The sequence below is a fragment of the Musca autumnalis genome, unplaced genomic scaffold, assembly GCF_047663935.1.
Source record: "Musca autumnalis isolate F117 unplaced genomic scaffold, ASM4766393v1 scaffold_1, whole genome shotgun sequence".
NCBI classification, from domain to species: domain Eukaryota; kingdom Metazoa; phylum Arthropoda; class Insecta; order Diptera; family Muscidae; genus Musca; species Musca autumnalis.
In genome coordinates, this window is record NW_027411644.1 from 131800472 (window position 1) to 131826646 (window position 26175).

The 26175-nt window shown below is 36.3% G+C and overlaps 3 protein-coding genes across 6 annotated transcripts in view; 2 read left to right on the top strand and 1 right to left on the bottom strand.

Annotated features, from left to right (window-relative positions):
- The window catches only part of Snap25 (Synaptosomal-associated protein 25kDa), a 762009-nt gene that overhangs the window by 698442 nt on the left and 37392 nt on the right, over positions 1-26175 (bottom strand). The gene's annotated exons all lie outside the window — the stretch shown is intronic.
- LOC141406761 (ATP-dependent DNA helicase Q4-like) overlaps positions 1-26175 on the top strand; it is a 92070-nt gene that overhangs the window by 44237 nt on the left and 21658 nt on the right. The gene's annotated exons all lie outside the window — the stretch shown is intronic.
- On the top strand, positions 8187-11513 carry LOC141403146 (uncharacterized). Its single transcript, XM_073985333.1, has 3 exons — positions 8187-8892; positions 9012-9850; positions 10011-11513. The coding sequence occupies exons 1-3, from the start codon at positions 8187-8189 to the stop codon at positions 11511-11513; spliced, it is 3048 nt and encodes a 1015-aa protein (XP_073841434.1).

A 26175-nucleotide genomic window follows, 5' to 3' on the forward strand; every position in this document is an offset into this window, starting at 1 on the left:
AATTCCTTCTTTTCCTCAGGAATTGTTTCGTATACTAACTCTAGATTAGCAGTGAAACTTTCCAAATCCTCTTTTTTACCTGTAAAAACCGGTACTAAAGCAACAATAGTCTTCAGATCATTAGTCTCCATCTTGTTTTCTCGTTTTACCGTATCCTTCTCTCTAACCTGCTGAGCTAACTCTGAGTGTTCCAACAACAAACTTAAAACTTCTGCTTTTAACTCACTAAATCTTGTCCTATAAAGTTTGGTGTGTTGTGTGTGGTTTCTGTGAGTTTTGTCCAGGTACTGAGGGTAAAACGTGTATTAGGATGGGTAGTGCTAATGGGTATTTTTAAGTGAATTAAGGAAATACTTGATAGGGGAATGTATGTAAAATGGAATAAAACCTGTATTGGTTTTATTTTATTAATTATTATTGATAATAAGGGTTTAGCTGTATGGATTAGAACCAGCATTGGCTTTATTTTATGAATTAACTTATTGTGATAATTTCATTATAATAAAAAAATTAAACGGGCGTGTAGGTAGCTCAAACTTTGTAACGGTCACGTTACAACTCTCCCCTTACTTCGAGAAAAAAAGATCTGTTCATTACTTCTTTGTTAATATTCATATACTTCTAATGACTATTCATATTCATTCCATGGGTTAGTTTATTTTGGTTGACTGAGTTTCGGCCTATTGGCCCGCACCTATATTATAGGTGAATTTTACCATTCATAGAAGAGCTCATGTCAACAGGTTATTATTTTTTTTTTAGTGTGACGTAAAGGATGTCCTACAGCTTGGATATGTATTGGTTTTTGATTTCAGTAAATACATATTTTTTTTATTTATTTATTTTTTTCCAACGTTTATTATTATTTATTTTATACAAAACATTAAGTCTCTGTTGTTTGATTTGTAAAGACGTGCGAAATGGATCCTCCACAAAAAACGTTGCAAACTTAACTGAAAAACATACTGATTTGTTAAGTCAAAATTTAAACGTTGTTTTTAATTGTGACGATTGTCTCTCTGTATCAGCAGAGATGATTTCTCTTCTTTCTACAATATCTAAAGATGTAAGAGAATTGAAAGCACCGATTGTTTCAAACCTAGTTGATGAGGTAAACAATCTAATAGCTCATTTAGACTAGCCATAAATCCTCGACTGGATTTAATAAATCCAGGACAAATCTCATTGCATTTAGATATACATTTTGGAGGATTTAAATGGCAGTCATAACACAATTACCAAGGTAGATGCATCAGCCCATCTGATCGAATTTGAAACGTTGAAAGAAGTTGTTGTAAATTGAATTCGTCTCAAAAAACATACGGCAAATTACAAATGTATTGTTTAGTATTGAAAATGCTACTAATGCTAACTCATGAGCAAATAAAGAATTATTTTATCGTTTAGACATCGTAAATATTAGTCTAGGTAGATTAAAATCAACTTTGTATATCAAAGCAAATTTGACATTTGAAATTATTTTTAGTGTAGCAATTCACCGATGCATCTACCTTGTTTCTTGTGCCAGCTTGCAACTTTTTGTTTTTTCTAGCAACATGTTGCAAAAAACAGAGTTGTATACGAGGATTTATGCCAGATTTAAAACAAATCCACTCAATAGGAGGATTTATTTTTGTATGGGAAATCTGGTAGATTTTGGCCGGATTTAGCAAATAAAACCTGATAATGGGCTAAATCCGGCTAATGGAGTCATATCTAAATGGCATATAAAGCACGAGTTCAATAAACTATCCAGTAACCTTGAAAAAAAAGGAAAAAGAATAATGCAAAACCTGCGACTGTTTTTTCTTCGGTAACACATTCTAATAATGTAAACAACCATCAATTCAATGAGACTGGAGTTGGTTCATCTGTTGTACAAAACGTAATGGGTAATGATGATGCATCGTCAATGACGTCATATCCAACGGCTGCGTCTGATCTAAATTCAAACATGTTCGATACAAACAATGTTAATGACTGGAGACAAGTGGGAAGACGTAAGCGTCGCAATCGCATGCTCGCGTTTGGGAAAAATGATGCGAAAGAACTTGAAGTTGTTGTAAAAAATAAGTATGTGCATGTGTCTGCCTTCAAACCAACAACAACATGCGAGCAAGTAATAAATTTCATAATGAGTAACGCAAATATTGGTAAAGAACATATTGAGTGAACGAGGTTGGCGAAGAAAGATGTTGATATAAATTCGTTGAAGCACGTAAATTTCAAAGTTGGTGTTGCTCCTGCATTTTTTGATGAAATTGTAAAACCTTCGCTGTGGCCTGTTGGTATAAAGGTCAGACCGTTCATTTTTTCCCAGAAAACCTGTGGAGCTACAAAATGCGAACCAACTAAGAGAGATTCCTCTAAATTGAAATTTTATTTCCAAAATGTTTCTGGAATGCGCACTAAAAGTGACCAGCTGTATTAATTCTCTACTTCGTCTGAAATTGACATATTTGTAATTGTCGAAACCTGGCTCAACCAGGGGCCTAATTATGTGATTCGATATCGAGTTGTATCGACCTGAGTACTCAAAGTTGGGATGACAACACTCGTTATCGAGTAAAATTATCGAATAATTGAGCATAAATTCGCGAGTAATTTCTCGAGGCCAAATTGCCTATCGTAAACAAATAAAATGAAAGATTTTTTATTGTCTTTTTTGTTTAAAATGTAAAAATTGTTGTTTGTTGTCGTTTTATAGAAGAAAAACGATGTTAGTAAATAATTGGCAGCATTTTTTAGACAATATAACAAGAGAAGTTGCGAAAAGTCCTTTGTAGTCGTTTTTAGAAATTGTGATAAATTTAGAATCAAAATGCAAGCAATCATTAACCATTAGTTTTGCAGTCATTAAAAAAAGTTGAAAAATAAGAATTTTTGCAAAACAGAAAAAAATATTTAATATTAATAGCCTTTATTTTATAAGTGAAGTGCATTATAAACATTTCATCCCCCGTTGTTTACAAAAGGAAATATTCTCTCAGAGAGACTAATGCAAAACACCCACCAAACTCTCTCTCATTTATTTTGAGAGAGGATTATTAAGGTAGATGTACTAGCAATATGTTACTACAATGTCAAAAAGATTTTGCAAGAATTAATCATTTTCTTTTTTTCTTAGCACAACTTCATTCAGAAATTATTATTCAATGTATTGTTAAACAAACATTTACATTTTTCATTCATAATTTTGTTTTTATAGTTCTTGCTTTCAAACAAACACCATTTTTTACATCTACCTTCATAATATTCCCTATAGTACACATAGGTTTTCATAGTTCGATTACCGGTTACTCTCGAAACATTCGATCAACGATTTCGATCGAATCTCGTCATGCCGCTTTTTTATCGTGTCGAAATCTTTTTCACGAGCAAATACTCGATCGAATCGAATCACGTAATTAGGCCCCAGGACTTGTTTGATGCTGAATTTTTCGATTTGAATTTATATAATGTCTATAGAAAGGACGGAAATTATGAAAGATTAAACCTTACTCGTGGAGGTGGTGTGTTGTTTGCAGTAAGAAAGGAGCTGAATTCAAGTATCTGCAATGAAGTAATAATTGATGACTTGTTGGATCAACTGTTTATTGTTATTCAAATGCGGGATTGCGTACTATGTATTTGTGTATCATATGTTCCACCTGGTAGTACTAGTTATTTATATGCTTCTCATGTTAACAACATTCATTTGCTTTATGAGAAAATGGGATCAAACGCTAAACTTTTAATACTTGGTGATTTCAATCTATCAGAACTACTCTGGGTTGAATTTAATAATGACTTTGTTCCATTCAACGTCAATAAAGAAATAGAAATTAACTTAATTGACACATTTTTTGAAATGGGTCTTTTTCAGATCAATCACTGCTTCAATAAATTAAATAAATTGCTGGACCTAGTTTTTGTACAAGCGGATTTTAAGAGTAAAATTTATGAATGTCTGATCCCATTTTCTCCATCGAGCATTCATAATAATGCCTTAATAGTCGAACTTGAATCATTTAATTTCATCAAACAATCAAGTTGCTCTAGTGTAAAGGAGTATGATTTCAAGCACTGTAATTCTAATTTATTTAATTTGTGATTTATTTTGTATTAAAAAAGCCTTGTGGCCAAAAAAGACTAATACAACATGCTTCGATTATAAAATATATTAACACATTAAGCTTAAAAAATAAATTTAAGTAAATATAAATCACTACGTACACTTCATATTACTTCTTAGAAGAGAACTACTCCAAAAATACCTCATATTATTGGGTCATAAGTTGGATTCAATAAAAAATCATTTCAATAGCCACTACTCTTAGAAATATCTCTTTTTTTTTAAAAAAATTTATGTCATTAAATGCCTTATTTGATAATATTGTCTGGGAAGATTTACTCACAAATAAATGCATTAATTCTTCATATGAAGCTTTTCTCAAAGTTATTTTGGATGTTTGCGACAAACATGTGCCTTTAAAGAAAAATGTTTCCATTTCTCATCCCTGGTACACTACAGGCTTAAAAAAGTTAAAAAATAAAAGAAACTGCCTCAAATGAAGTTCTTCTCCAATATAAACTGTGCTCAAAAGAGTTTAATTTTTTAAAAAAAATTTTATACAAGCAATACTTGCTCAATATTGAAAACAAAATTAATACTTATCCAAACCATTTTTGGTCCTTCATTCGTTCAAAAAAGCGTTCAACAGACATTCCATCTTCAATGATTTTTAAAAATGAATCATCTGCCAAAGCAGAGATTATTTTTAACTTTTTTGCGAACTTTTTCAAATCTAATTTTGAAAACACAAACGCTAGCGGATTCAGCTGTGATTTTTCATATGATTTAAACATGGGTCTAATTCAACTTAGTACATGCGACGTTCTAAATGCAATTAATAAAGTTAAGCATTCTATAAAGACCGATGCAGATGGCTTATGCCCATTTCTTATCAAGAACTGCGCTCACTCGTTGGCCCATCCAATTTTGATGATTTTCAACCAAATGGAGTATTTGCCGATAGGTGGAAGATGGCTTCTATTTGTCCTATTTTTAAATCTGGAAAACGTAATGAGGTTTCCAATTACAGATCAATTTCCAAACTGTCGACAATTTCTAAAATATTTGAGCATGCTATATATGATATCCTTTATTTCAACACCAAATCTATAATATTTCCGCAACAGCATGGATTTCGTAAAAATAAGTCAACGGTGTCCAATCTCTCTGTCTTTTCGGACTATTGCTTGTTCGCTATGGAATCGGCTATGCAAGTTGATATAATATACACTGATTTTTCATAAGCATTTGACAAAATTTCACACACTATATTACTTTCTAAATTGTTCTCATTGGGTATTCACTCAATGTTTCTTAACTGGTTTTTGTCATATCTACAAAACAGAATTTGTGTTGTTCCGATTGATAAATATAGCTCTCCCCCTTATATTCAGACATCTGGGTTTCCTCAGGGAAGCATCCTCGGTCCCCTTCTTTTCGATATTTATATAAATGACGTATCCAATTGCTTTAAATTTGCAAACTTTCTAATGTATGCAGATGACTTGAAAATATTTTCAAAAATAAAATCTTCTGCCGATGTAATTGCACTGCAGAACGACCTTATCAATTTTGATAATTGCTGCCTAAGTAACAACTAAAAGTCATTTTATATAAATGTTCCCAAGTAACATACTCTCGATTGAGGACTCCTTTACTTACCACATATGTATATGCTTTTGTAATTCCTCTTTGAACAATGTAAGTGAGGCAATGGATTTGGGCATTCTGTTTGATTCAAAATTCTCTTTTAAACCTCACTTGGACCAATTAATTCCTAAAGTATACTCCACACTTGCATTTATTAAACGTAATGCTAAAGACTTCACTGATCAATACACATTGAAATCATTGTACTGTGCATTTGTTAGATCTAAACTTGAATATGGATCTTTTATCTGGAGTCCCCACTGCAATATCCATATTGCAAGAATTGAACGAATTCAAAAATCTTTTATCCGTTTTGCATTGCCTCATTTACATCACATGGATGATGTCATTAGAAATAAGACGCAAATTACAATCTATGTTATTTGTTTATGATTTGATAAATGGTTTTGTAGATTGCCCAGAACTTTTAAGCAAAATCCCGTTTAGTGTACCAGGTAGACTTTCTCTAAGGCACAGAAATATTTTCTATGTTGGATTGCATCAATGGAACTATATATTAAATGCACCTTTAACACGGGCTTTAAATTATTTAAATTCTTTGTACAATAATCAGTTGCTTCATTTTAATAATTCTAAAGCCAATAAATAAATAAATAAATATATAAAACTAAACTATATAGGTATATGGCTGTCCTACAACTTGAGTTTAAACTAAAGTATAAGAATAGAAAATAGGGATCATACAGTTTGTGATAAAATACAAAGGATAAGATGTTGGGCCTAGGATTCTTATGTAGTAAGGGGACGAGGACCGATACACCTCCAGATTGTAGCCGGGCCCGGCCCGACTTCAAGTATGTCGCCTTAACTGGTGGTCGGTTGTCAAACCGCATCACTGTCTGATGCCTCTGTCCAGGTGGCCTTTGGATGCGCAATGTGCTTAGCCATTGCGCAATCTCTTGTTCCCGAGTCGGAGCGTTCAGATAGGCCAGGGCTCCATGCTGCGTGTTTCCTGTGGATGGTGGCATTGGTGGTTGGTTAGGTGCCCAATTTCCTTGCTGCGGCATGCCCTGAGCACCACTAAATGCTGGCGGCTGTCCATTAACAACCTGTGGCCGGTTTGAAGGTCCAACTTTTTCGTCAAGGGATGGCATTCCTCTTAACCCCGCCACCCCGGGTTGCTCATAGTGACCTGCTGTTGTTGAGAGCGCGTTGCCGGCGGTGATTCGGGACTATATCTCATCTGGATAACTCGGTCTGAGATGAGCCGGGGCCTGCCATCCGTTGAAGGGTCGTGTTGCACAGACCGCTGGGGAGTTGCGACGGCTGAGGTCGGTGGGTTGCCACAACTGACCCGTCGCTGGTAAGAAGGGGCTGGCGCAGGAGAGCCCGGATTGTCTCTTAGCCGGATTAGCGGTCCGAGGTGATATTTGTCCTGGCTTCCATTAGAGGCACGTACGGCTTCGGACACTTGGGTGTAGGAGCTACCTTCCGTGGCTTAGTAGGTATACGTTCCATCCGTGTACACAGCTACCGCTCGAATGAATTTTTTTAAAACATACATACTTACATAGCTTATATTTATTTATTATTTTTATTTTTGTTTTCACACTTTTTAGTTGAATTGTCCAAATTGCCAATAAAGCATTATTCAGTCATTAATTAAAGTAAGTCAATAGTTTTTATCGTTAATGTGACCTATATTTAAATCCACTTACTTTGTAATAGTTATAAATTTCATTTCTTTACATTTTTTTTGTATGCATAATATTTGGCTTAGTCATCATTTATGTTAAGAAAGTATTGTTATAAAAGAGTGAAATCAATAAAGATAAACATTCGTCTTTTAGTACTACAATCCGCCACCTCTTTTAATTATTAGTCGACGGTTTCCTTCAAGTTCATGTGCTTGTAAGGAACAACCCGAAAGAGAATCTTAAGTGCCAATTCAAGTTTATGTGCTTGAATGGAGTAACACCAGATTCTAATTAGATTAACATTTTTTGGTGACCCCGACGTGATTGTTTCGGTTTATGTATAACGCGTCGTGTATATTAAATTCGAATCCTCGTGTCCGCACATCTTTGCTGATTCTATAATCAACCTCAGATACAACAGATCCTTGCAGATTCAGCACACCACCTCAGACACAACAGATCCTTGCAGATTCAGCACGCCACCTCAGACACAACAGATCCTTGCAGATTCTACACTCAACATCGGATACAACACAAATCCTTGCAGATTCTACACGCAACTTTGGATACATCGCATCCCTCGTGCTAGCCACACGCATTTTGAAGCAAGCAGAAGCGTACCTTATTTCAAAAAGGACGCAAACAGAATCATCGGTAAAATTACCAGACGTGACACAACACGTATCCTGGAATTTATTTAAAAAGGGCAGTTGTTCACCGTTCAAGTGGAGAGGATCCTATAACCCCACAAGTGGTTTCGGAAACTTTTACAAAATATAAATCCATTAAAACCCCACAAGTGTTTTTGAAAAAAAATTTTATCAATGGCGACAGTACAAGAACTCATAGCCCTGCAGGAAGTAAGGGGCAGTAATTTTGATAAATTCGTGGCGACAATTAAAAAGGCTCCCCTTGAAAGAAGAACGGAAGAGTTCTACGTAGGAAAGCGTAATGAGCTAGTGGGGCTCTGGCAGACGTTTGAAAAGGCAGAAAACCAGATCCGCAATGATCCGTCTTTGCCAGAGGACGACCCATACATAGCGGAGAATTTACACAAGAACATTGGAGAAAAGTTTAGTTCAACGATAGACTATATCGAGGCGGAATTAGACAAATTGAAGTCTGCAAAGAGCAGGCCAGGTCCAACGGAAAAGGCCCAAAAAACTAGTTCAGAAGTCCAAACATCGGTCCAGGTAGAGGAACCTGCATCTGCCCAAGTTGAGGGGCTGGCCCGAAGGATAAAAGCTAGAATGGCTGCCCTTATGCGCCATCTGCAGAGCTTGGACAATATCGAAACCGGACAATCAAATCAATTTTATGGAATCAAAGAAGAGACGATCAAAAAGTTGTGGAGTCAAATCACAGATTTGTACGAAGAAATTTGGCAGCAGATTGAGGACCCTTCCAGAATCGGGCTAGATCAAGATAGCTACGATAGCCTAGAAGATACGGTTCAACATAACCTAATTCGGCTGGCGGTCCTGAAAGACAAATGCTCTGACAATGCAACAAACGCACCTCTACTGGGAAGTAACTTGGCAACATACAGCGCACTTCCACTACCGAAGGTAACAATCCCTCAATTCAATTGGGATTGCTTGAAGTGGCGACAGTTCTATGAACTGTTTTTGGAGATGGTTGACAAACAGCCACTCCCCAACGTCCAAAAAATGTGGTATCTCAAAACGAATTTGTAAGCCATCTAGCCTTGACAGAGGAAAACTACAAAACAGCATGGATGTTGCTTCAAGATCGTTACAACAATAAACGAATTCTTGTTTCAACATTGGTAGAGAAGATTATCAACCAGCCAACAGGAATCTCATCTACCGCTTCAATAAAGGCTCTGCATGACACCACGAGGGAATGCATGCTAGCCCTGAAAAATTTGGATATCGACACTTCGTCGTGGGACGCTCTACTGATCCAATTGATCACGAAAAAATTGGATCAGACGCTGTACATACGATTCATGCAATCGTTAACAAAGCCGAAGGAAGTCCCTACCATGAATGAGCTATTTGCATTTTTGGAGCTGCAATTTGAGTCGATGGAATCAATTGGAAAAGTGGCAACTACTCAAAAAGGTTCAAGCAAAACGGTTTCGTCCATAGCATCAGTGGAGGATAACAGCAAATGCAGCCTATGCAAAAACGGCCACCATCCCATCTATCGTTGTAAACAATTTTTGGCAATGAGGGAATCTGAGAGGCTCAAATGGGTGCAACAACATAAAATGTGTACGAACTGCTTTAAATATAAGCACAATACTTTACTACATTTGCCAAGCAAATCGAAGACATCTTCAATAGCTTCGAATCAATCACCAACCACAAGGAATGATGCCGCACCAGTCAACACAGCTGCAATCTCGTCAGCATCAGTCGAAGATCAGAAGAACGTAATTCTAGCTACTGCTAAGGTTATCATCAAGGCTGCAAACGGTATGTCAGGTGAATTTAGAGCGGTACTCGACTCGGGCTCACAAGTGAACCTTGTGACTGAAAGGCTGATAAAAAAAGTTATCACTTAGAACCAGGGATGCCTCATTGGCCATTGAGGGAGTTGGAAAGACTCAAAGGAAGGCTTATCATCGGGTGAATGTGCAGATGTTATATAATAATTCTGAATTTTCAACTGATTTGGAGGCGTTTGTTTTGCCAACAATTATACCAGCGCAACCGAATCACGATCTGGACATCACTAAATGGCAGATCCCACAGAATATTAAATTAGCGGATCCCAACTTTAACACGCAAGGAAAGGTTGATATTCTACTTGGAGCAGAGTTCTACTTTAGCCTAATGCAGCCAGGCACAATAAAACTCAGTGGCAATCAACCCATACTACAAAATACTGCGCTCGGCTGGATTGTTGGCGGCTTAATAGAACAAACCTCAACGGACGTCACACCAGCAGCGTTGACATGTGCAATTTTCGATAGTGAAACGTCACTAGAACAAGCAATCGAAAAACTATGGAAGCTCGAGGAAGTAGAAGCGAGTGAGGAAGTAATGTCTCCGCTAGAGAAGCTGTGTGAATCTCACTACAATCAACATGTTCAGACGGATGAATACGGTCGTTTCATTGTCAGGCTCCCTTTCCGAGAATCTCCAACTGCATTGGGCAAATCACATGCAATGGCGTATAACCGATTTATGAGCCTGGAACGCCGGCTTCTACAGAAGGAAGACATCCGAAGTCAATACATTAAGTTTATGCAAGAATACGAACAATTGGGACACATGCAAACGATTGACGTGGGGACGGTATCAAACAAAAAATATTTTATCCCGCATCATTGTGTTCTCAAACCGGATAGTACCACAACAAAACTAAGGGTCGTATTTGATGCATCCGCAAAAACCTCGTCAAGTTGTTCGTTAAATGATTTGATGTACACTGGGCCAACTGTCCAAAGTGAACTTTTTTCTATATTGCTGCGTTTTCGATTGCCAAAATTTGTCTTCACCACAGACATTGAAAAGATGTATAAGCAAATACTACTACATCCTGATGATCAAAAATATCAACTGATTATATGGAGAGAAGATACGACGCATCCTGTTAGTTATTACAAGCTGAATACTGTCACATATGACACTCGTACAGCGCCTTATCTTGCTACAAAATGTTTGCAGAAAATTGCAGACGACAACATGGATCGTTATCCACTTGGATCAAAGATGCTCAAGGAAAACTTTTATATGGATGATGGGCTCAGTGGTGCCGACAGCTTAAGTACAGCCCTTGAAACTCAAAAGGAATTGATAGCTATTTTGAAGCAACATGGTTTCAATTTAAGAAAATGGTCTTCGAATTTTCTTAGATTGCTGAAAGATATACCACATAGCGACCGAGAAGTCAACTTAGATTTGGATGAAAATATAAACAAAACAATAAAAACATTTGGGGTTATATTGGATGCCTCAAGCAGACCAATTTTGCGTGAAGACAAATATCGACCATCATCAATATCAAAGCGCTCAGTTACGTCTGAACTTGCAAAACTGTTCGACCCTCTTGGTCTACTGGCTCCGGTTGTTGTGAAATCAAAGATATTTATTCAACAGCTGTGGCAGTTTACATTAGATTGGGATGAACCATTACCAAACCAAACTTTGTGCTACTTGGAAAACATTTCGATGTGAATTGGAAGGTCTCAACAACTTCAAATTCAAATTCGTTTACAAATTCAGTGCCTCTGTCAGATTCTAGAGTCTTGAATATTCCATACTTCAATATTAAATGTTCATTCAAATTTCTTGCTATTGTTTTGGCTTCTTTTCTTTCCATTGGTACTGCAATTATGTATTTCGTTAATTCGCATTGCATAGTCAATATATATCTATAATTATCTGAGGGTCTTAAGGGTCCTACCGTGTCAATTACTACTGTATTACTATTTACCGGTGTATCAGTTTTCATTAATGGTTCTTTGGTATGTTTTATTTGTTTATTTCTCTGGCACAAATTACATGTAGATACGTATTTCTTTACCATCTTGCACATATTCTTCCAAATATATTTTTGTTTAAGTTTTAATAATGTTTTTCTTACTCCAAAATTACCTCCGCATGGTGTATCATGATATAATTTTATCAATTCATATTTTTCTTTTTCATTAAATGTTTTTCGAGGATTTTCATATAAAAGAGTTCTGACGTCACTGTTTTTCAAATATTTATTCATTTTTTCTTTAAATTTCCCATGGGTTATTAGTTCAAATATATCGTCACTTTTACTAAGTGCGATATTCTTAATACTCAATCTGCTTAACTCAGATGATAGCTTCTCCAAAATATTATCTAGATAATAAGGATTATCACTACATCTTATGGCCAATTCGTTCACAGAAGTGAATTCTTTTGTCGACACATCAATTATAAATTTTAATTTTTTAGCTAGCTTTATATCTTTAATGGATGTACATTCCACTACTTTGAGTTGATCAGGCTCATCGGGATATGTCATCTCATTATCTTTATCCATATTGCGCAATTTATTTTTCATTCCTCGTGTTATCACCAGCGATTTCTTAACTTTTTCGTCAATATTCTGAGGTATCATTGTTTTTAATATATTGGAGTCTATTTTTATACGTGAAAGTGCATCAGCATTAGTATTATTAATTCCTTTCTTATACACAATTTCAAAATCATAATCGGATAGTTCTAATCTAATTCCCGTCAATTTGGAAATTGGGTTCTTATGAGAAAACAATGAGACAAGTGGACGATGATCCGTAACCACTATAAATTTCCTATCGTAAAGATAAGGATGGAAAAATTGAATTCCCCAATGTATACCCAATAATTCCTTTTCAATAACTGGCTTATTCCTCTCATGTTTATTCAAAGAACGGCTAGCATAAGATATTGGTCTATCATTCCCTATCTCTCCTTGCGACAGTATTGCACCTAGAGCAAAATCAGAAGCATCTGTAGTTAGTATAAAAGGTTTATCAAAATCTGGATACTGTAAAATTGGTGGTGTTATCAACTTATTTTTAAGTGTCTCAAATGGCTTTTGGCATTGTTCTGTCCCTTCTTCTTAGATAATGAGTTCAAACATGTAGTTATTTCGGCAAAATTTTTAATGAATCGTCTATAGTAATTACAAAATGCTACGAATCTTCTTACATCATCTGCGTTCTTTGGAACCGGATATCTTGTTATCGCATCGTATTTTGAAGGATCTGGTTTAATTCCATTAGGATTTATCAAATGACCTAAATAAACTACCTCTGGTTTCAAGAAACAACATTTATTAGGGTTGGTTTCAAATTGTACCTATTCAGTCTGTCTAGTACCTTAATGAGATTCTCATCGTGGTGTTTGAAACTACATCCAAAAACTATTATGTCATCCACATAAAGAAATGCTTCAGACTCCAAACCAGATAAAGCTATTGTCAACATACGTTGAAAACTTTTAGATGATATTTTAAGACCAAAAGGTAACCTTATATACTGATAATGCCCATTACATGTCGAAAATGCTGTCTTGACTTAGGATCAAGTTCAATCTGATGAAAAGAACTATTCATATCTAACGTCGAAAAATATTTCGCTCTACCCAATCTATCCAAAATATCGTCCAAACGTGTCAATGGAAACTTGTCATTAACAATCTTATCATTAAGTTTCCTAAAATCTACAACTAATCTCCATTTCTTCAAATCCGTCTGCCCTTTCTTTGGAACTAAAAGCAATGGTGCATTATAAGGACTAACTGATGGCTCGATCACTTTACTTTTCTTGTACTTGAGCATTTATTTCTTCCTTATGCGCTTGTGGTAATCTATAATTTTTTTATAAATTGTTTGTCGTTAAATCCTCATCTTCAAGATGGAATGTCGACTGATATTTCCTTAATATAGCTACAATTTCTTTCCTATGACCTTCATTTAAGTCATCTAAATTAATTTTGCTTATTAACCTCTCAAAACGTTCATCCGTATAACTACTGTGTGAGTAAGAATGGTTAACTGTAAGTATATCATAATTGCTTAAAGGAACTGTTTCTAATTTCATATGATCTATCGTCATGTCTTGGTCAGTAACGTTCAGTAATTTGATATGCTTATTTCCATTTTTCGGAATTATAGAATTAGCCAAAAACACACCTTTCGTAATTTCCCGATTTAATACTACCGCATCTTCTACCAAATTGATGGTAAAAGGTAGAATGATTTCACTCCTCTTCGGCACAACAACCTGATTAATTTTGAAAGAACTATCATATATAGGAATTGTGATGCTTTCACCATTTAAATTAAATGTTAGGATATACATATCATAATCAACATTACACTTATATTTCAATAAAAAATCTCTGCCTAAAATTCCATCTGTACTAAGTGGAATATCATTTGATACTAGCTGAACACTATGTTCAATAACCATACCATTTATATCTATTCTAACGTTAGTTGACCCAAAAGATTTAATTATTTCCCTCGAAATGCCTGTTAAATTACAATAATCATCTGGAATTTCCTCATAACGGTATAAAAATTTCTGCTTACACAAAGAAATATCGGCACCCGTATCAATTAAAAATGAAAGTGGATAGTCTACATATACTATGTTTAATCTTACATAATTCTTGAGGTTAGATGATATACTGTAAATGCTTTTGTCTTTTATTGTGTGCTCTCCGAAGACGAAGGTCTTGGGGTCTCCGGAACTTGAAAGTTTCCCTGATCTTGTACCTGGTTAACATTATAATCCCTACTATTGTAGTTATTGTTGCTTCTGTTATTGTTACCATTATGGTTATTATTGTTCCAGTTGTTATTGTTTTTCCTATTTCCATTATTATTCCTATTATAATTATTGTTATTATTATTGCTGTTATTACGTCCTTTCCTGTTATTATTTTTGTTGTTTTTATTACCTTTATTTCGGTTGTAGCCATTATTATTATTACTGTCATTGTTACCGTTATTGTTGTTATATCGTTTGTTATTATTACCGTTATTGTAATATTTCTTTTTACCATGTTTATTATCCCTATAAGATTGTGCATTATGGTACATTACGTCTTTCTGTTTTGTACGAGATACGTATCTTTCCGCAATTCGTAACGCATCGGCAAATGTCAATACACGACTAGCCTCAATGGTTGAAACAATTTGCTGATCCTGAAGCCCATTCACGAATGTATTGAATGCTGTCAGGTTGTTAGTAGCTATGATTGCATCCCTACATTGCTCACCCAAATCAGAAATCTGAATCTCGTTGAGCTCAGAAACAAGACTTTCTATTTTATTAGCGAAACCTTGCAAGTTGTTATTTCTTTGAGTTAAACCAGTCAACTCGTTCAAAACAGCATTGGCTTATAGGCCGTCTTCAAAGCAGATAATAACTCAGTGATATTCTTAGGTATTCCTTTCTGTTTAATCCTATTCTGGACCCGACTATCTAATCTTGAGCAAAAAACATACTTAAAAAAGAATTCCTTCTTTTCATCAGGAATTGTTTCGTATGCTAACTCTAGATTAGCAGTGAAACTTTCCAAATCCTCTTTTTTACCTGTAAAAACCGGTACTAAAGCAACAATAGTCTTCAGATCATTAGTCGCCATCTTGTTTTCTCGTTTTACCGTATCCTTCTCTCTAACCTGCTGAGCTAACTCTGATTGTTCCAACAACAAACTTAAAACTTCTGCTTTTAACTCACTAAATCTTGTCCTATATTTAACTGAATCTTCGTATTTTTCTTTTTCTACTAATTCATTAAAGTCAGTCTGTAGATTCGCCAACTCTGCTTTTTTCTTATCTATTGTTTCCTTCGTGTATGGTTTGCCTAACGACTTTTTCGCATTCGATACTAATATACCTAAAGACTGTAAAACCTTATCCACGGTACCAATTACAATTACAATTTCTCAAAAAGACATCATTATTTAAATTCTATTTTATTGCAACGCACTCATTCTTGCTTGTTGCTTCCTAATTTGTTTTTTCACGTATTTTTTTAGGTATCTAATTATAACTACTAGTGTTATTATGATACAGACTAAGACTAACACCTCGACGCTCACGCTGACTGCTGTTGGAGCATTTGCGGTTGCCTGGATCACCTCGCTAATTTTTGTTTGGGTACTTCCCATAATTCCGGATCTTTTTCTTTATAGACAATATATCTTTTCTTTTAATATTTTAAATCTCTTTCAATATTTTTAGACAATTGTTTTTTTTTATAATTCTTAATAGTATATTTCTCTATTACATATCTCTCAAAAAAATTGTATCTTATAAAGAAACAAGAAATTTGTGACCACGAGCGGCAAGCGCTTACTGGTCCTAACGTCTGCAGATTGATGCAGCGTTTTATTTTACTCTATTGTCGAGATAATTCCTTATAAGGAATTCTATCTCGTCTATTCTCAACCATAATTTAGAGGCACGATCCCAAGGCGGTGGGGGATCCGAATTAATTTCTCGTAGAAGAAGGGCTTTCTCCTTCTTTAAGCGCCATGTATAGCCTCCTCTGTTGCGGGGCGGTCTCACTATAGGAATCCTCGTGTGTTGGTCCTCTTCTTGAGTCCTCCTTTGATTCCTTCTCCTATATTCTTCTATCGAGAGTGGTTGTGGGCCTGCCATCTGGTCAGTGCTTGTGGGCTTTTTCTTCCTTGATCCACGATCCCGGCTTGGATCGGACTACCTGGACAGTATGGCAGTACCTTCTCAAAAAAATTTTTTTTCAAGGACGTCTGCGGCTTGACTCAGTTTGTCCTTCTTCTGCGGATTATACGCAGGAACTCTTGCCGATTACAGAGCAAGATTTGGCAGGATCGCCATGTAAAGTAAAAAGAAGACCTTGAGGATTTATTTTTACTTTGCTGATTGGAGCAAAGTGTCGGTTCAGATCTAGTTCTAAAACAAGTCTGCCTTCTTTATTTTTTCCTCTGATATTTATAGAAAATTCTTAAATCAAACATTGAGTTCTTAATCTCTAATATTCACAAAAATACTCGATATTGAACAACTCCCAACCAATAGGAAAAGAGTTCAATATCGTTACAATTACATATGTATGTGTATATGTAATATTCCACATATGTTGTCATACATTTGAGTCTTTCACTCATATTCATATTTTAGAACTTTACTCAATGAATGTACTATTGGGATATTCTTCAATCCCATTGGCCAACTGACTCATTACAACATTCTTGAATTCCAATTGGAACTCTAAACCATTGTCCTACATATGAGTGAGTAATGAAATCGCTCTGGCGCTGAGAAACAAAAAGAAAAACAAAGCAATGAACTCGTTGTGGCGCTTGATCAGCATAACAAAACAAAATATCGAACATCTAAATGTATGGCAACATAATGTGTTGGTGACACACTACAATATGACAGAACCGATGGCAAATATTCTATAAGACTTCACAACTACAACTTTAGAAATTTGGTGTATTTAAACAAATATTAAATAACATACATTTTTGAAAGATAAAAAATAAAAAATAAGTTCCATGGATATTCTGTTAGCATGGACAAAGAGATAAATATGCTAAAACACGGTATGTTTTATACATGTCATGCATAGCAACTCAATTTTCACTATTTTTTCGTTATTTATATAGCGAACAAACAAAACAACTGTTGTGCAGGAGCGAGAATAGAATGAGTTATATTCCTTATATAATATGTCTCGAGAAAAACGCTTTCCAAGTTGGCGATTGAAATTTGGCTTCCCAACTTAAAAATAGTATTACACAAAAAATAAAACAACTGTTTGGACCATTGTAGCCAGATATCAGTGCTAAATTTCTGTGCAAGGTATAATGAGTGGTTTTATCTAATGCTGAGATAAGCTCAGTCGTCTCAACTGAAAGACCTACAAACCTTAAGTGATAACACGAGTTTTCTTTTTAAAGTTCAATTCTTTATTCGACTCTCGGGTGTTAGTAAAATGAATAGTAGTTTTAGTGGAAATTCAGATATTTTGACTTAGTTCGGGGATTAATGCCGGTTCGGTTACGATAAACCGGATTTGGACCAGAAGCGTGTTACAAGCAAGTTGAACGGCGAGCGAGTAGCGTTGACGAGGCGAAGCGGTGAGCTGGATGCGGGCGAGTAGCGGACTACGAGCGTTGAACGGTCATCGAGAGTCTTAAACTCATGACGCCGCACGTAATGACGATATTCCGGACGTAGACTATCATAAATCCCGTCTAGATGGAAATTCAGATATTTTGACTTAGTTCGGGGATAATATGCCGGTTGGTTACGATAAACAGGGATCGGACCAGAAGCGGGTTACAAGCGAGGATTGTGCCGGGTGCGGGTGAGTGGTGAGCAGGTAGCTGGCTACAAGCGTTGACGCGGCAAAGCGGGTGCGAGCGAGTAGCGGGCTACGAGCGTGATACGGCGGTCGGTAACTGGCTACAATCGTTGACGGGGCGAGGCGGTGAGCTGGATATGAGCGAGTAGCGGCCTGCGAGCGTTGAACGGCAAGCGGGTAGCTGGCTACAAGCGTTGACGAGGCGAAGCGGTGAGCTGTATGCGAGCGAGTAGCGGGCTACGAGCGTTGGACGGCGAGCAGGTAGCTGGATACAAGCTTTGACGGGGCGAAGCGGTGAGCTGGATGCGAGCGAGTAGCGGGCTACGATCGTTGTACGGCGAGCGGGTGGTTGGCTACAAGCGTTGACGGGGCGAAGCGGTGAACTGGATGCGAGCGAGTAGCGGACTACGGGCGTCGAATGGCGAGCGTGTAGCTGACTACAAGTGTGGTTGAGCTGGCAAAGAGCGGTTGAGCTGGCAAAGAACGGTTGAGCTGGCAAAGACGGGTGAGCTGACAAAGAGCGGCTGAGCTGGCAAAGAGTGGTTGAGCTGGCAAAGAGCGGTTGAGTTGGCAATGAGCGGGTGAGCGGCAAAGATCGGGCGAGGTGGCAAAGAGCACGTAGCCGACTACGATTAGGTCAAGTACACTCGTTACTTACAGATTGCTACGACTGCGATCAAGCCACATATGGTTCGTGGTAGATAGAGAAAACAGCGTTCAAATATTTTTATTTATATAAAAATTTATGAACAAAAGCAAGTGCCGGTTGTGGCTATTTCAAAACTTGAAAAATTCTCGAGTGAAAAATATTAAAAATATTTGATTAATAAGAATTTCAAAAAGTAAATGGTATCTTGATTTAAACAAATTTCTCCACAAGAGGTGTATCACTACACTACCCCCTTCTAGCGAAAAGCGATCCTTTTTGAAGCAGACTTATTGATTTCTTTCAGTGTGTAATTTTTTCCATGTCGTTTATGTCATAATTCTCCAAGTATGCTGGTTTAAGACGATCTATCGAAATGGTGTCTTCTTTGTTGTTAAGTAACACTTTGAAGTATTTCTCATTTCTCTCTAAAACTTTGAAAAGTCCAGTATATTTATAAGACAATGATGGATTAATTCCGTCTTTTCTGATCCATATATAGTTTGATTTCAACAAATCATTGCTAACAAATGGCTTGTGAAGGCTATGATTGGAACCTTCTTGGGGTTGAAAAGCTTGAATAGTATGTCTTAAACGATTTAGAAATTCGCTGTCGGTTTCTGTTTTATTATTATCGCTGAAAGATTCTCCAGGAAGATGTAAATTTTCACCGTATAATATTTCTGCAGATGATGCTTTAAGGTCTTCTTTGTATGAAGCACGAATTCCAAGTAGTACCGACGGTAGTATTTTTGTCCACTGAATATTATCATGACATACCAATGCAGCTTTCAATGTGCGATGAAGACGTTCTATCATGCCATTGGCTTGCGGATGTTATGATGTAGTATGTTGGCATTTTGCTCCGATAAACTTGCAAAACTCGTGAAACTTTTTTTTATTTGGACATCCATATCTTGTGATCCAGTGATCATAAATAGATCTGCATACGGTATCCGATGTTATGTCTTGTAGTGGTATTGCTTCCGGCCATCTTGAGAATCGGTCAATAACTGTAAGGATATAGTTGTATCCTTCGGATGGTGGCAATGCACAGTGGTCCCACTTGTATGGAAAAGAGTGCCAAAAATAGTTCTAATACAGCTACCGCCTCCAAATTTTAAACATAGGTTTACAACAAGCCAAAAAGATAGAAAACCATTTTTAGTGGATGTAGGTCCACATTTCGGTATAGCTCCCATAGAAAGTTACCGCCCGATTTGTGGTATTTTGACGATTTTGGCCAAATTAACCAACCGATTTGGATGTTAGTTTGCATTTTGGGTTCTGAGTGAATAAACTACAACCCTGCAAAAAATATTCAATGTAGGTCCACGTTTAGGTATAGCCGCCATATAAATGTACCCTCAGATTTTCGGTATTTTGACAATTTTAGCGAAATTTTCCAACTAATTTGGCTGTAATTTGGCATTTTGAGTTATGAGTGAACCGAATACCTCTATGCAAAAAATGGTCAATATCGGTCTACGTTTAGGTATAGCCCCCATATAAACGTACCTCCCGATGTTCGGAATTTTGACGATTTTACCCACATTTTCCAACCGATTTCGCTGTAATTTAGCATTTTGAGTTCTGAGTGAACAAAATACCTCCTTGCCAAAAATGTTCAGTATAGGTCCAAGTTTAAGAATAGTTCCCATATAAACTTACCTCCCGATTTTCGGAATTTTGACGATTTTACGGGCGTGGTATAAGAGGTTGAACATAGCGGGTGGCAGATGGGGGCAGCTGGACTTTTTTTAGTCGTAAACTAGAGACTTTTCCCTGCATTCTAAAAAAAATTCGAAACTCACAAATGCTCACAACATTAGTAAAACTCAACCGAAATTAATAGTAATTATATTAAAAATAGCAGAAAAAGTCATTTATTAAGAATTTATTTTTAATGAAGTTAGAAAACGAATTATGAATTTGTTTTTTCGTAAAAATATTGCCAATGCCATCGCCTATAAGTTTCATTTTGAAAATTGCACATATACCTCTCCAATTTTTTATAATTTTACTCATAACCTACGAATGCTTTGCGCATGTGTTTTTCGTTCTTAAGGGCTCACATACAAATCACAACTTCTTCAACTTAACTTGGCATATAACCGCTGTTAATTTACAAAAAAAAAGGCTGGATATTAAAAATTTGATATGTTTAGAGAATATTAATTTCAATCGCAATAAAATTTGTCGCCATCACTTTTTCGATTTTTGTCCACGGGCGGAACCACTGTGCAATGGTCCGAATATATCTACATGTAATACCGCAATACGATTTGAAACGATATTGAAGTTTCCATGTTGTGATTTTGTATGCCTCGTTATTTTTGATTTTTGACACATCTGACAAAATTTTGTCCATTTGTTGCAATCCTTGTCCATGCTAGGCCAGGAAGAATGATTTGCTGCAGTTTAAGATCAGTGGATAGAAGTATTTTAAGTTCTTCATCTGACTTCCGAGCTTCGGCTAACTTGGCATAGTCTATTGAATGTATATTACATATCTACTCTAGATAATGCGTCTGCTATTGTGTTGTCAACACCAGAAATGTGAACAATTTTGGTAGTGAATTGACCAATAAAGTCCAAATGTCTATATTGCCTTGGTGATGATTTGTTGGGATTTTGGTTGAATGCATAAGTGAGTGGTTTATGGTCGGTATATATAGTGAAATCTCGACCTTCAAGCATATATCGAAAGTGTTTCACTGCCAAATGTGCCGCCAGTAGTTCGCGATCATATGCGCTGTATTTTTGTTCCGTTGGGCTTAATTTTTTAGAATAAAATGCAAGTGGTTGCCATTTCCCAGACACTTTTTGTTCGACAACCGCACCAATCGCATAATCAGATGCATCTACTTTTAGAGCGAGCTCTGTGTTTTCAACAGGGTGTGCCAACATAGTTGCATTTGCGATAAGTTCCTTGCACTTCTCAAAGGCTTCTTCGGCTTCGTTGGTCCAAAAAATTTTACGTTTATCCCTCTTCTTTGCACCTTTCATGTAGGCATTAAGTGGAACCTGATAATGTGCTGCATTTGGAATGAAACGTCTATAAAAATTCTGCATGCAAATAAACCTTCTTAAATCCATTATAGTTTCTGGATTTTTGTAGTCCAAAATTGCTAGAACTTACTCACTTGTAGGAGTATTGCCGAAATCATTGATGTGAAATCCCAGAAAGTCAATTTCGGAAGCACCAAATTCACACTTAGCGGGGTTGATTACAATGCCATATTCACGAAAACGGTTAAAGACAATCTTCAGATGTTCCTCTGTGTGTGATGCTATCAAAACATCATCAATGTACACAAATACGAAATCTAAACCTCGAAGAACTTCATCCATGAGACGCTGGAAGCTTTGCGCAGAATTACGAAGTCCAAATGGCATTCGGAGAAATTCGAAAGCCCAAATGGGGTAATTATTGCCGTTTTGCACACGTCATCAGTGTGTACAGAAATTTGATGGGTGTACAGAAATCAAGTTTCGTGTAAATCTTACATCCGTGAAGTGCTGCAGAATAATTAGTTATAAAAGGAATGGGATATCTGTCGGTAATTGTAATTTTGTTTAAAAATCTATAATCCCCGCATGGCCTAAACTCACCATTCTTCTTTGAAACCGTATGCAACGAATTCGACCATTGGCTTTTTGAAGGTCGTACTTATTGCTTTCAAGCATAAACTGGAATTCTTTTTTGCTATATTGTTTGTCTAGTAGTCTAGCTTTAGCATAAACTGGTGGTCCAACAGTTTCTATATGGTGGAATACTCCGTGCTTCTTTGCACCCAGGGACATTGAAACGTTATGTATCTCTGGAAATTTCTCCAAGAGTTTATGATATTGCGACTGACATTTAGATAAAGTAGAAATTCCGTGTGATTTTTCTGATGTTAAACGTGCATTAGAATATAGAAGTGTTGTTCCATCTACCAATCTTTTATATTTCAAATCAGGCAATAAGTTGAAGTGGTTCAAAAAATCTGAGCCGATTATACATTTGGTTACGTCTGCTATGACGAATAACCAGGAGAAATTTCTTCTTAAACCGAGAGAAAGATTAAGAACTACAGTGCCATATGTTTTTATGGGTGTACCATTTGCTGCAAAGAGTTGCTTAGATGTTGGAAAATTTGTACTTGCCATTTTTAGGGTCCTTGGAATTACGGAGACGTCGCCTCCAGTGTCAATTAAAAACGTTTTCTTTGATAAAGGATCGGTAATAAAAAGACGGCCAGAATTGGAAATGCTGGAAACATCGGTGGCCGCACTGCCCGATGCCAACATTAGTTTTTTGGGTATGAACATGGTTCTGCACATTTATTTGCTTTATTATCAAACCTGTTGTGATACCAGCAATATTTGGAATTTTTCTGCCTTTTGGGGCTCTTGCTTCGATAACGATGACCACTCATATTTTGAAAATTATTTTCCAAAGCTTCAATTCATGATGTTATTGAATTGCCTTTATCAGAATTTATACTTCCAATCGTTGTTGGTTGTACCATGTCCATGATTTTATCGGCTTGAGCAGCCAATTTGTTTACATCTTGTTGTTCACTGATGGCAAGAATTGCGCGAACGTTTTCTGGTAATTGTTCGAGAAAAATTGATCTAATCACCTTATCGCCGACTTGTCCCTGGCCTAAATTTTGTATTGTTCGCAAAAAATAACTTGGCTTCTGGTCTCCCGGAACTTGGCCGCTTAAAAGTCGCTTCAATTTGCGTTCATCCGATTCTCAAAACAACGAAATAATTATTGCTTTAAGTTCCTCGTATTTATTGTCTGATGGAGCACTTTCCAATAAATCGCTTACCAAATCGAGGGTTCCAGGATCAATATTCGCCACAAGATAACGGAACTTGGATTCATCCGATGTGATGCGTTGAAGGTTAAAAATTGTTTCAACTTGAAATAACCAAACCTTTGGATTCTTTTGCCAAAATAGAGGAAATTTTATATTCGCTGCTGAAGCTGCATCTATTTGAGAACGTGAATTTGATCCATCCATAACATTTTGTGCATTTCCAATGGCTTGTTGCGGTGGGGGCATTGTTGGATCTGCTGAATCTCCTGCTCCTCTGTTTGGAGAACGAATAACAGACATTTGATATGGATCACGTCGTGGTCACCAATTTATGGTTCGTGGTAGATAGATAAAACAGCGTTCAACTATTTTTATTTATATAAAAATTTATTAACAAAGGCAAATGCCGGTTGTGGCTATATCAAAACTTAAAAAATTCTCGAATGAAACATATTAAAAATATTTGATTAATAAGAATTTCAAAAAGTAAAAGGTATCTTGATTTAAACAAATTTCTCCACAAGAGGTGTGTCACTACACCACACATCACTTCACTTGTACTAACTCTGGTTCTCGACAAACTCAATGGTGAAACTATGAACATCTTATATACATATATGCGTTTGCAATGTAAATGCGAAGCACTTGTGACGTGAGGTTTTCAAGAAATGCACCAGAATCAATGTTTACATAGTAGCTGCAGTGTGAATTGTGGAGCGAAATTGGAGTGCGTTGTCAACAAGAGTGATGTGTGGTGTGCGTGCCAAACGTATGCTGGGGTGGGTGGTGTTGACGAATGGGCAACTGGCTTATGTTTGTTGTTGTTGGCACAAGTTTGGTGTGTTGTGTGTGGTTTCTGTGAGTTTTGTCCAGGTACTGAGGGTAAAACGTGTATTAGGATGGGTAGTGCTAATGGGTATTTTTAAGTGAATTAAGGAAATACTTGATAGGGGAATGTATGTAAAATGGAATAAAACCAGTATTGGTTTTATTTTATTAATTATTATTGATAATAAGGGTTTAGCTGTATGGAATAGAACCAGCATTGGCTTTATTTTATGAATTAACTTATTGTGATAATTTCATTATAATAAAAAAATTAAACGGGCGTGTAGGTAGCTCAAACTTTGTAACGGTCACGTTACAACTCTCCCCTTACTTCGAGAAAAAAAAGATCTGTTCATTACTTCTTTGTTAATATTCATATACTTCTAATGACTATTCATATTCATTCCATGGGTTAGTTTATTTTGGTTGACTGAGTTTCGGCCTATTGGCCCGCACCTATATTATAGGTGAATTTTACCATTCATAGAAGAGCTCATGTCAACAGGTTATTATTTTTTTTTAGTGTGACGTAAAGGATGTCCTACAGCTTGGATATGTATTGGTTTTTGATTTCAGTAAATACATATTTTTTTTATTTATTTATTTTTTTCCAACGTTTATTATTATTTATTTTATACAAAACATTAAGTCTCTGTTGTTTGATTTGTAAAGACGTGCGAAATGGATCCTCCACAAAAACGTTGCAAACTTAACTGAAAAACATACTGATTTGTTAAGTCAAAATTTAAACGTTGAAAGCACCGATTGTTTCAAACCTAGTTGATGAGGTAAACAATCTAAAGTACGAGTTCAAAAAACTATCCAGTAACCTTGAAGAAAAAAGGAAAAAGAATAATGCAAAACCTGCGACTGTTTTTTCTTCGGTAACACATTCTAATAATGTAAACAACCATCAATTCAATGAGACTGGAGTTGGGTCATCTGTTGTACAAAACGTAATGGGTAATGATGATGCATCGTCAATGACGTCATATCCAACGGCTGCGTCTGATCTAAATTCAAACATGTTCGATACAAACAATGTTAATGACTGGAGACAAGTGGGAAGACGTAACCGTCGCAATCGCATGCTCGCGTTTGGGAAAAATGATGCGAAAGAACTTGAAGTTGTTGTAAAAAATAAGTATGTGCATGTGTCTGCCTTCAAACCAACAACAACATGCGAGCAAGTAATAAATTTCATAATGAGTAACGCAAATATTGGTAAAGAACATATTGAGTGAACGAGGTTGGCGAAGAAAGATGTTGATATAAATTCGTTGAAGCACGTAAATTTCAAAGTTGGTGTTGCTCCTGCATTTTTTGATGAAATTGTAAAACCTTCGCTGTGGCCTGTGGTATAAAGGTCAGACCGTTCATTTTTTCCCAGAAAACCTGTGGAGCTACAAAATGCGAACAAACTAAGAGAGATTCCTCTAAATTGAAATTTTATTTCCAAAATGTTTCTGGAATGCGCACTAAAAGTGACCAGCTGTATCAATTCTCTACTTCGTCCGAAATTGACATATTTGTAATTGTCGAAACCTGGCTCAACCAGGACTTTTTTGATGCTGAATTTTTCGATTTGAATTTATATAATGTCTATAGAAAGGACGGAAATTATGAAAGATTAAACCTTACTCATGGAGGTGGTGTGTTGTTTGCAGTAAGAAAGGAGCTGAATTCAAGTATCTGCAATGAAGTAATAATTGATGACT

Coding starts and splice junctions, on each gene's coding strand:
- LOC141403146 (XM_073985333.1), top strand. CDS start 8,187: ATGGCGACAGTACAAGAACTCATAGCCCTGCAGGAAGTAAGGGGCAGT. Junction 8,893..9,011: donor AAACGCACCTCTACTGGGAA/GTAACTTGGCAA, acceptor GTTGACAAACAG/CCACTCCCCAACGTCCAAAA. Junction 9,851..10,010: donor TACTCGACTCGGGCTCACAA/GTGAACCTTGTG, acceptor ACTGATTTGGAG/GCGTTTGTTTTGCCAACAAT.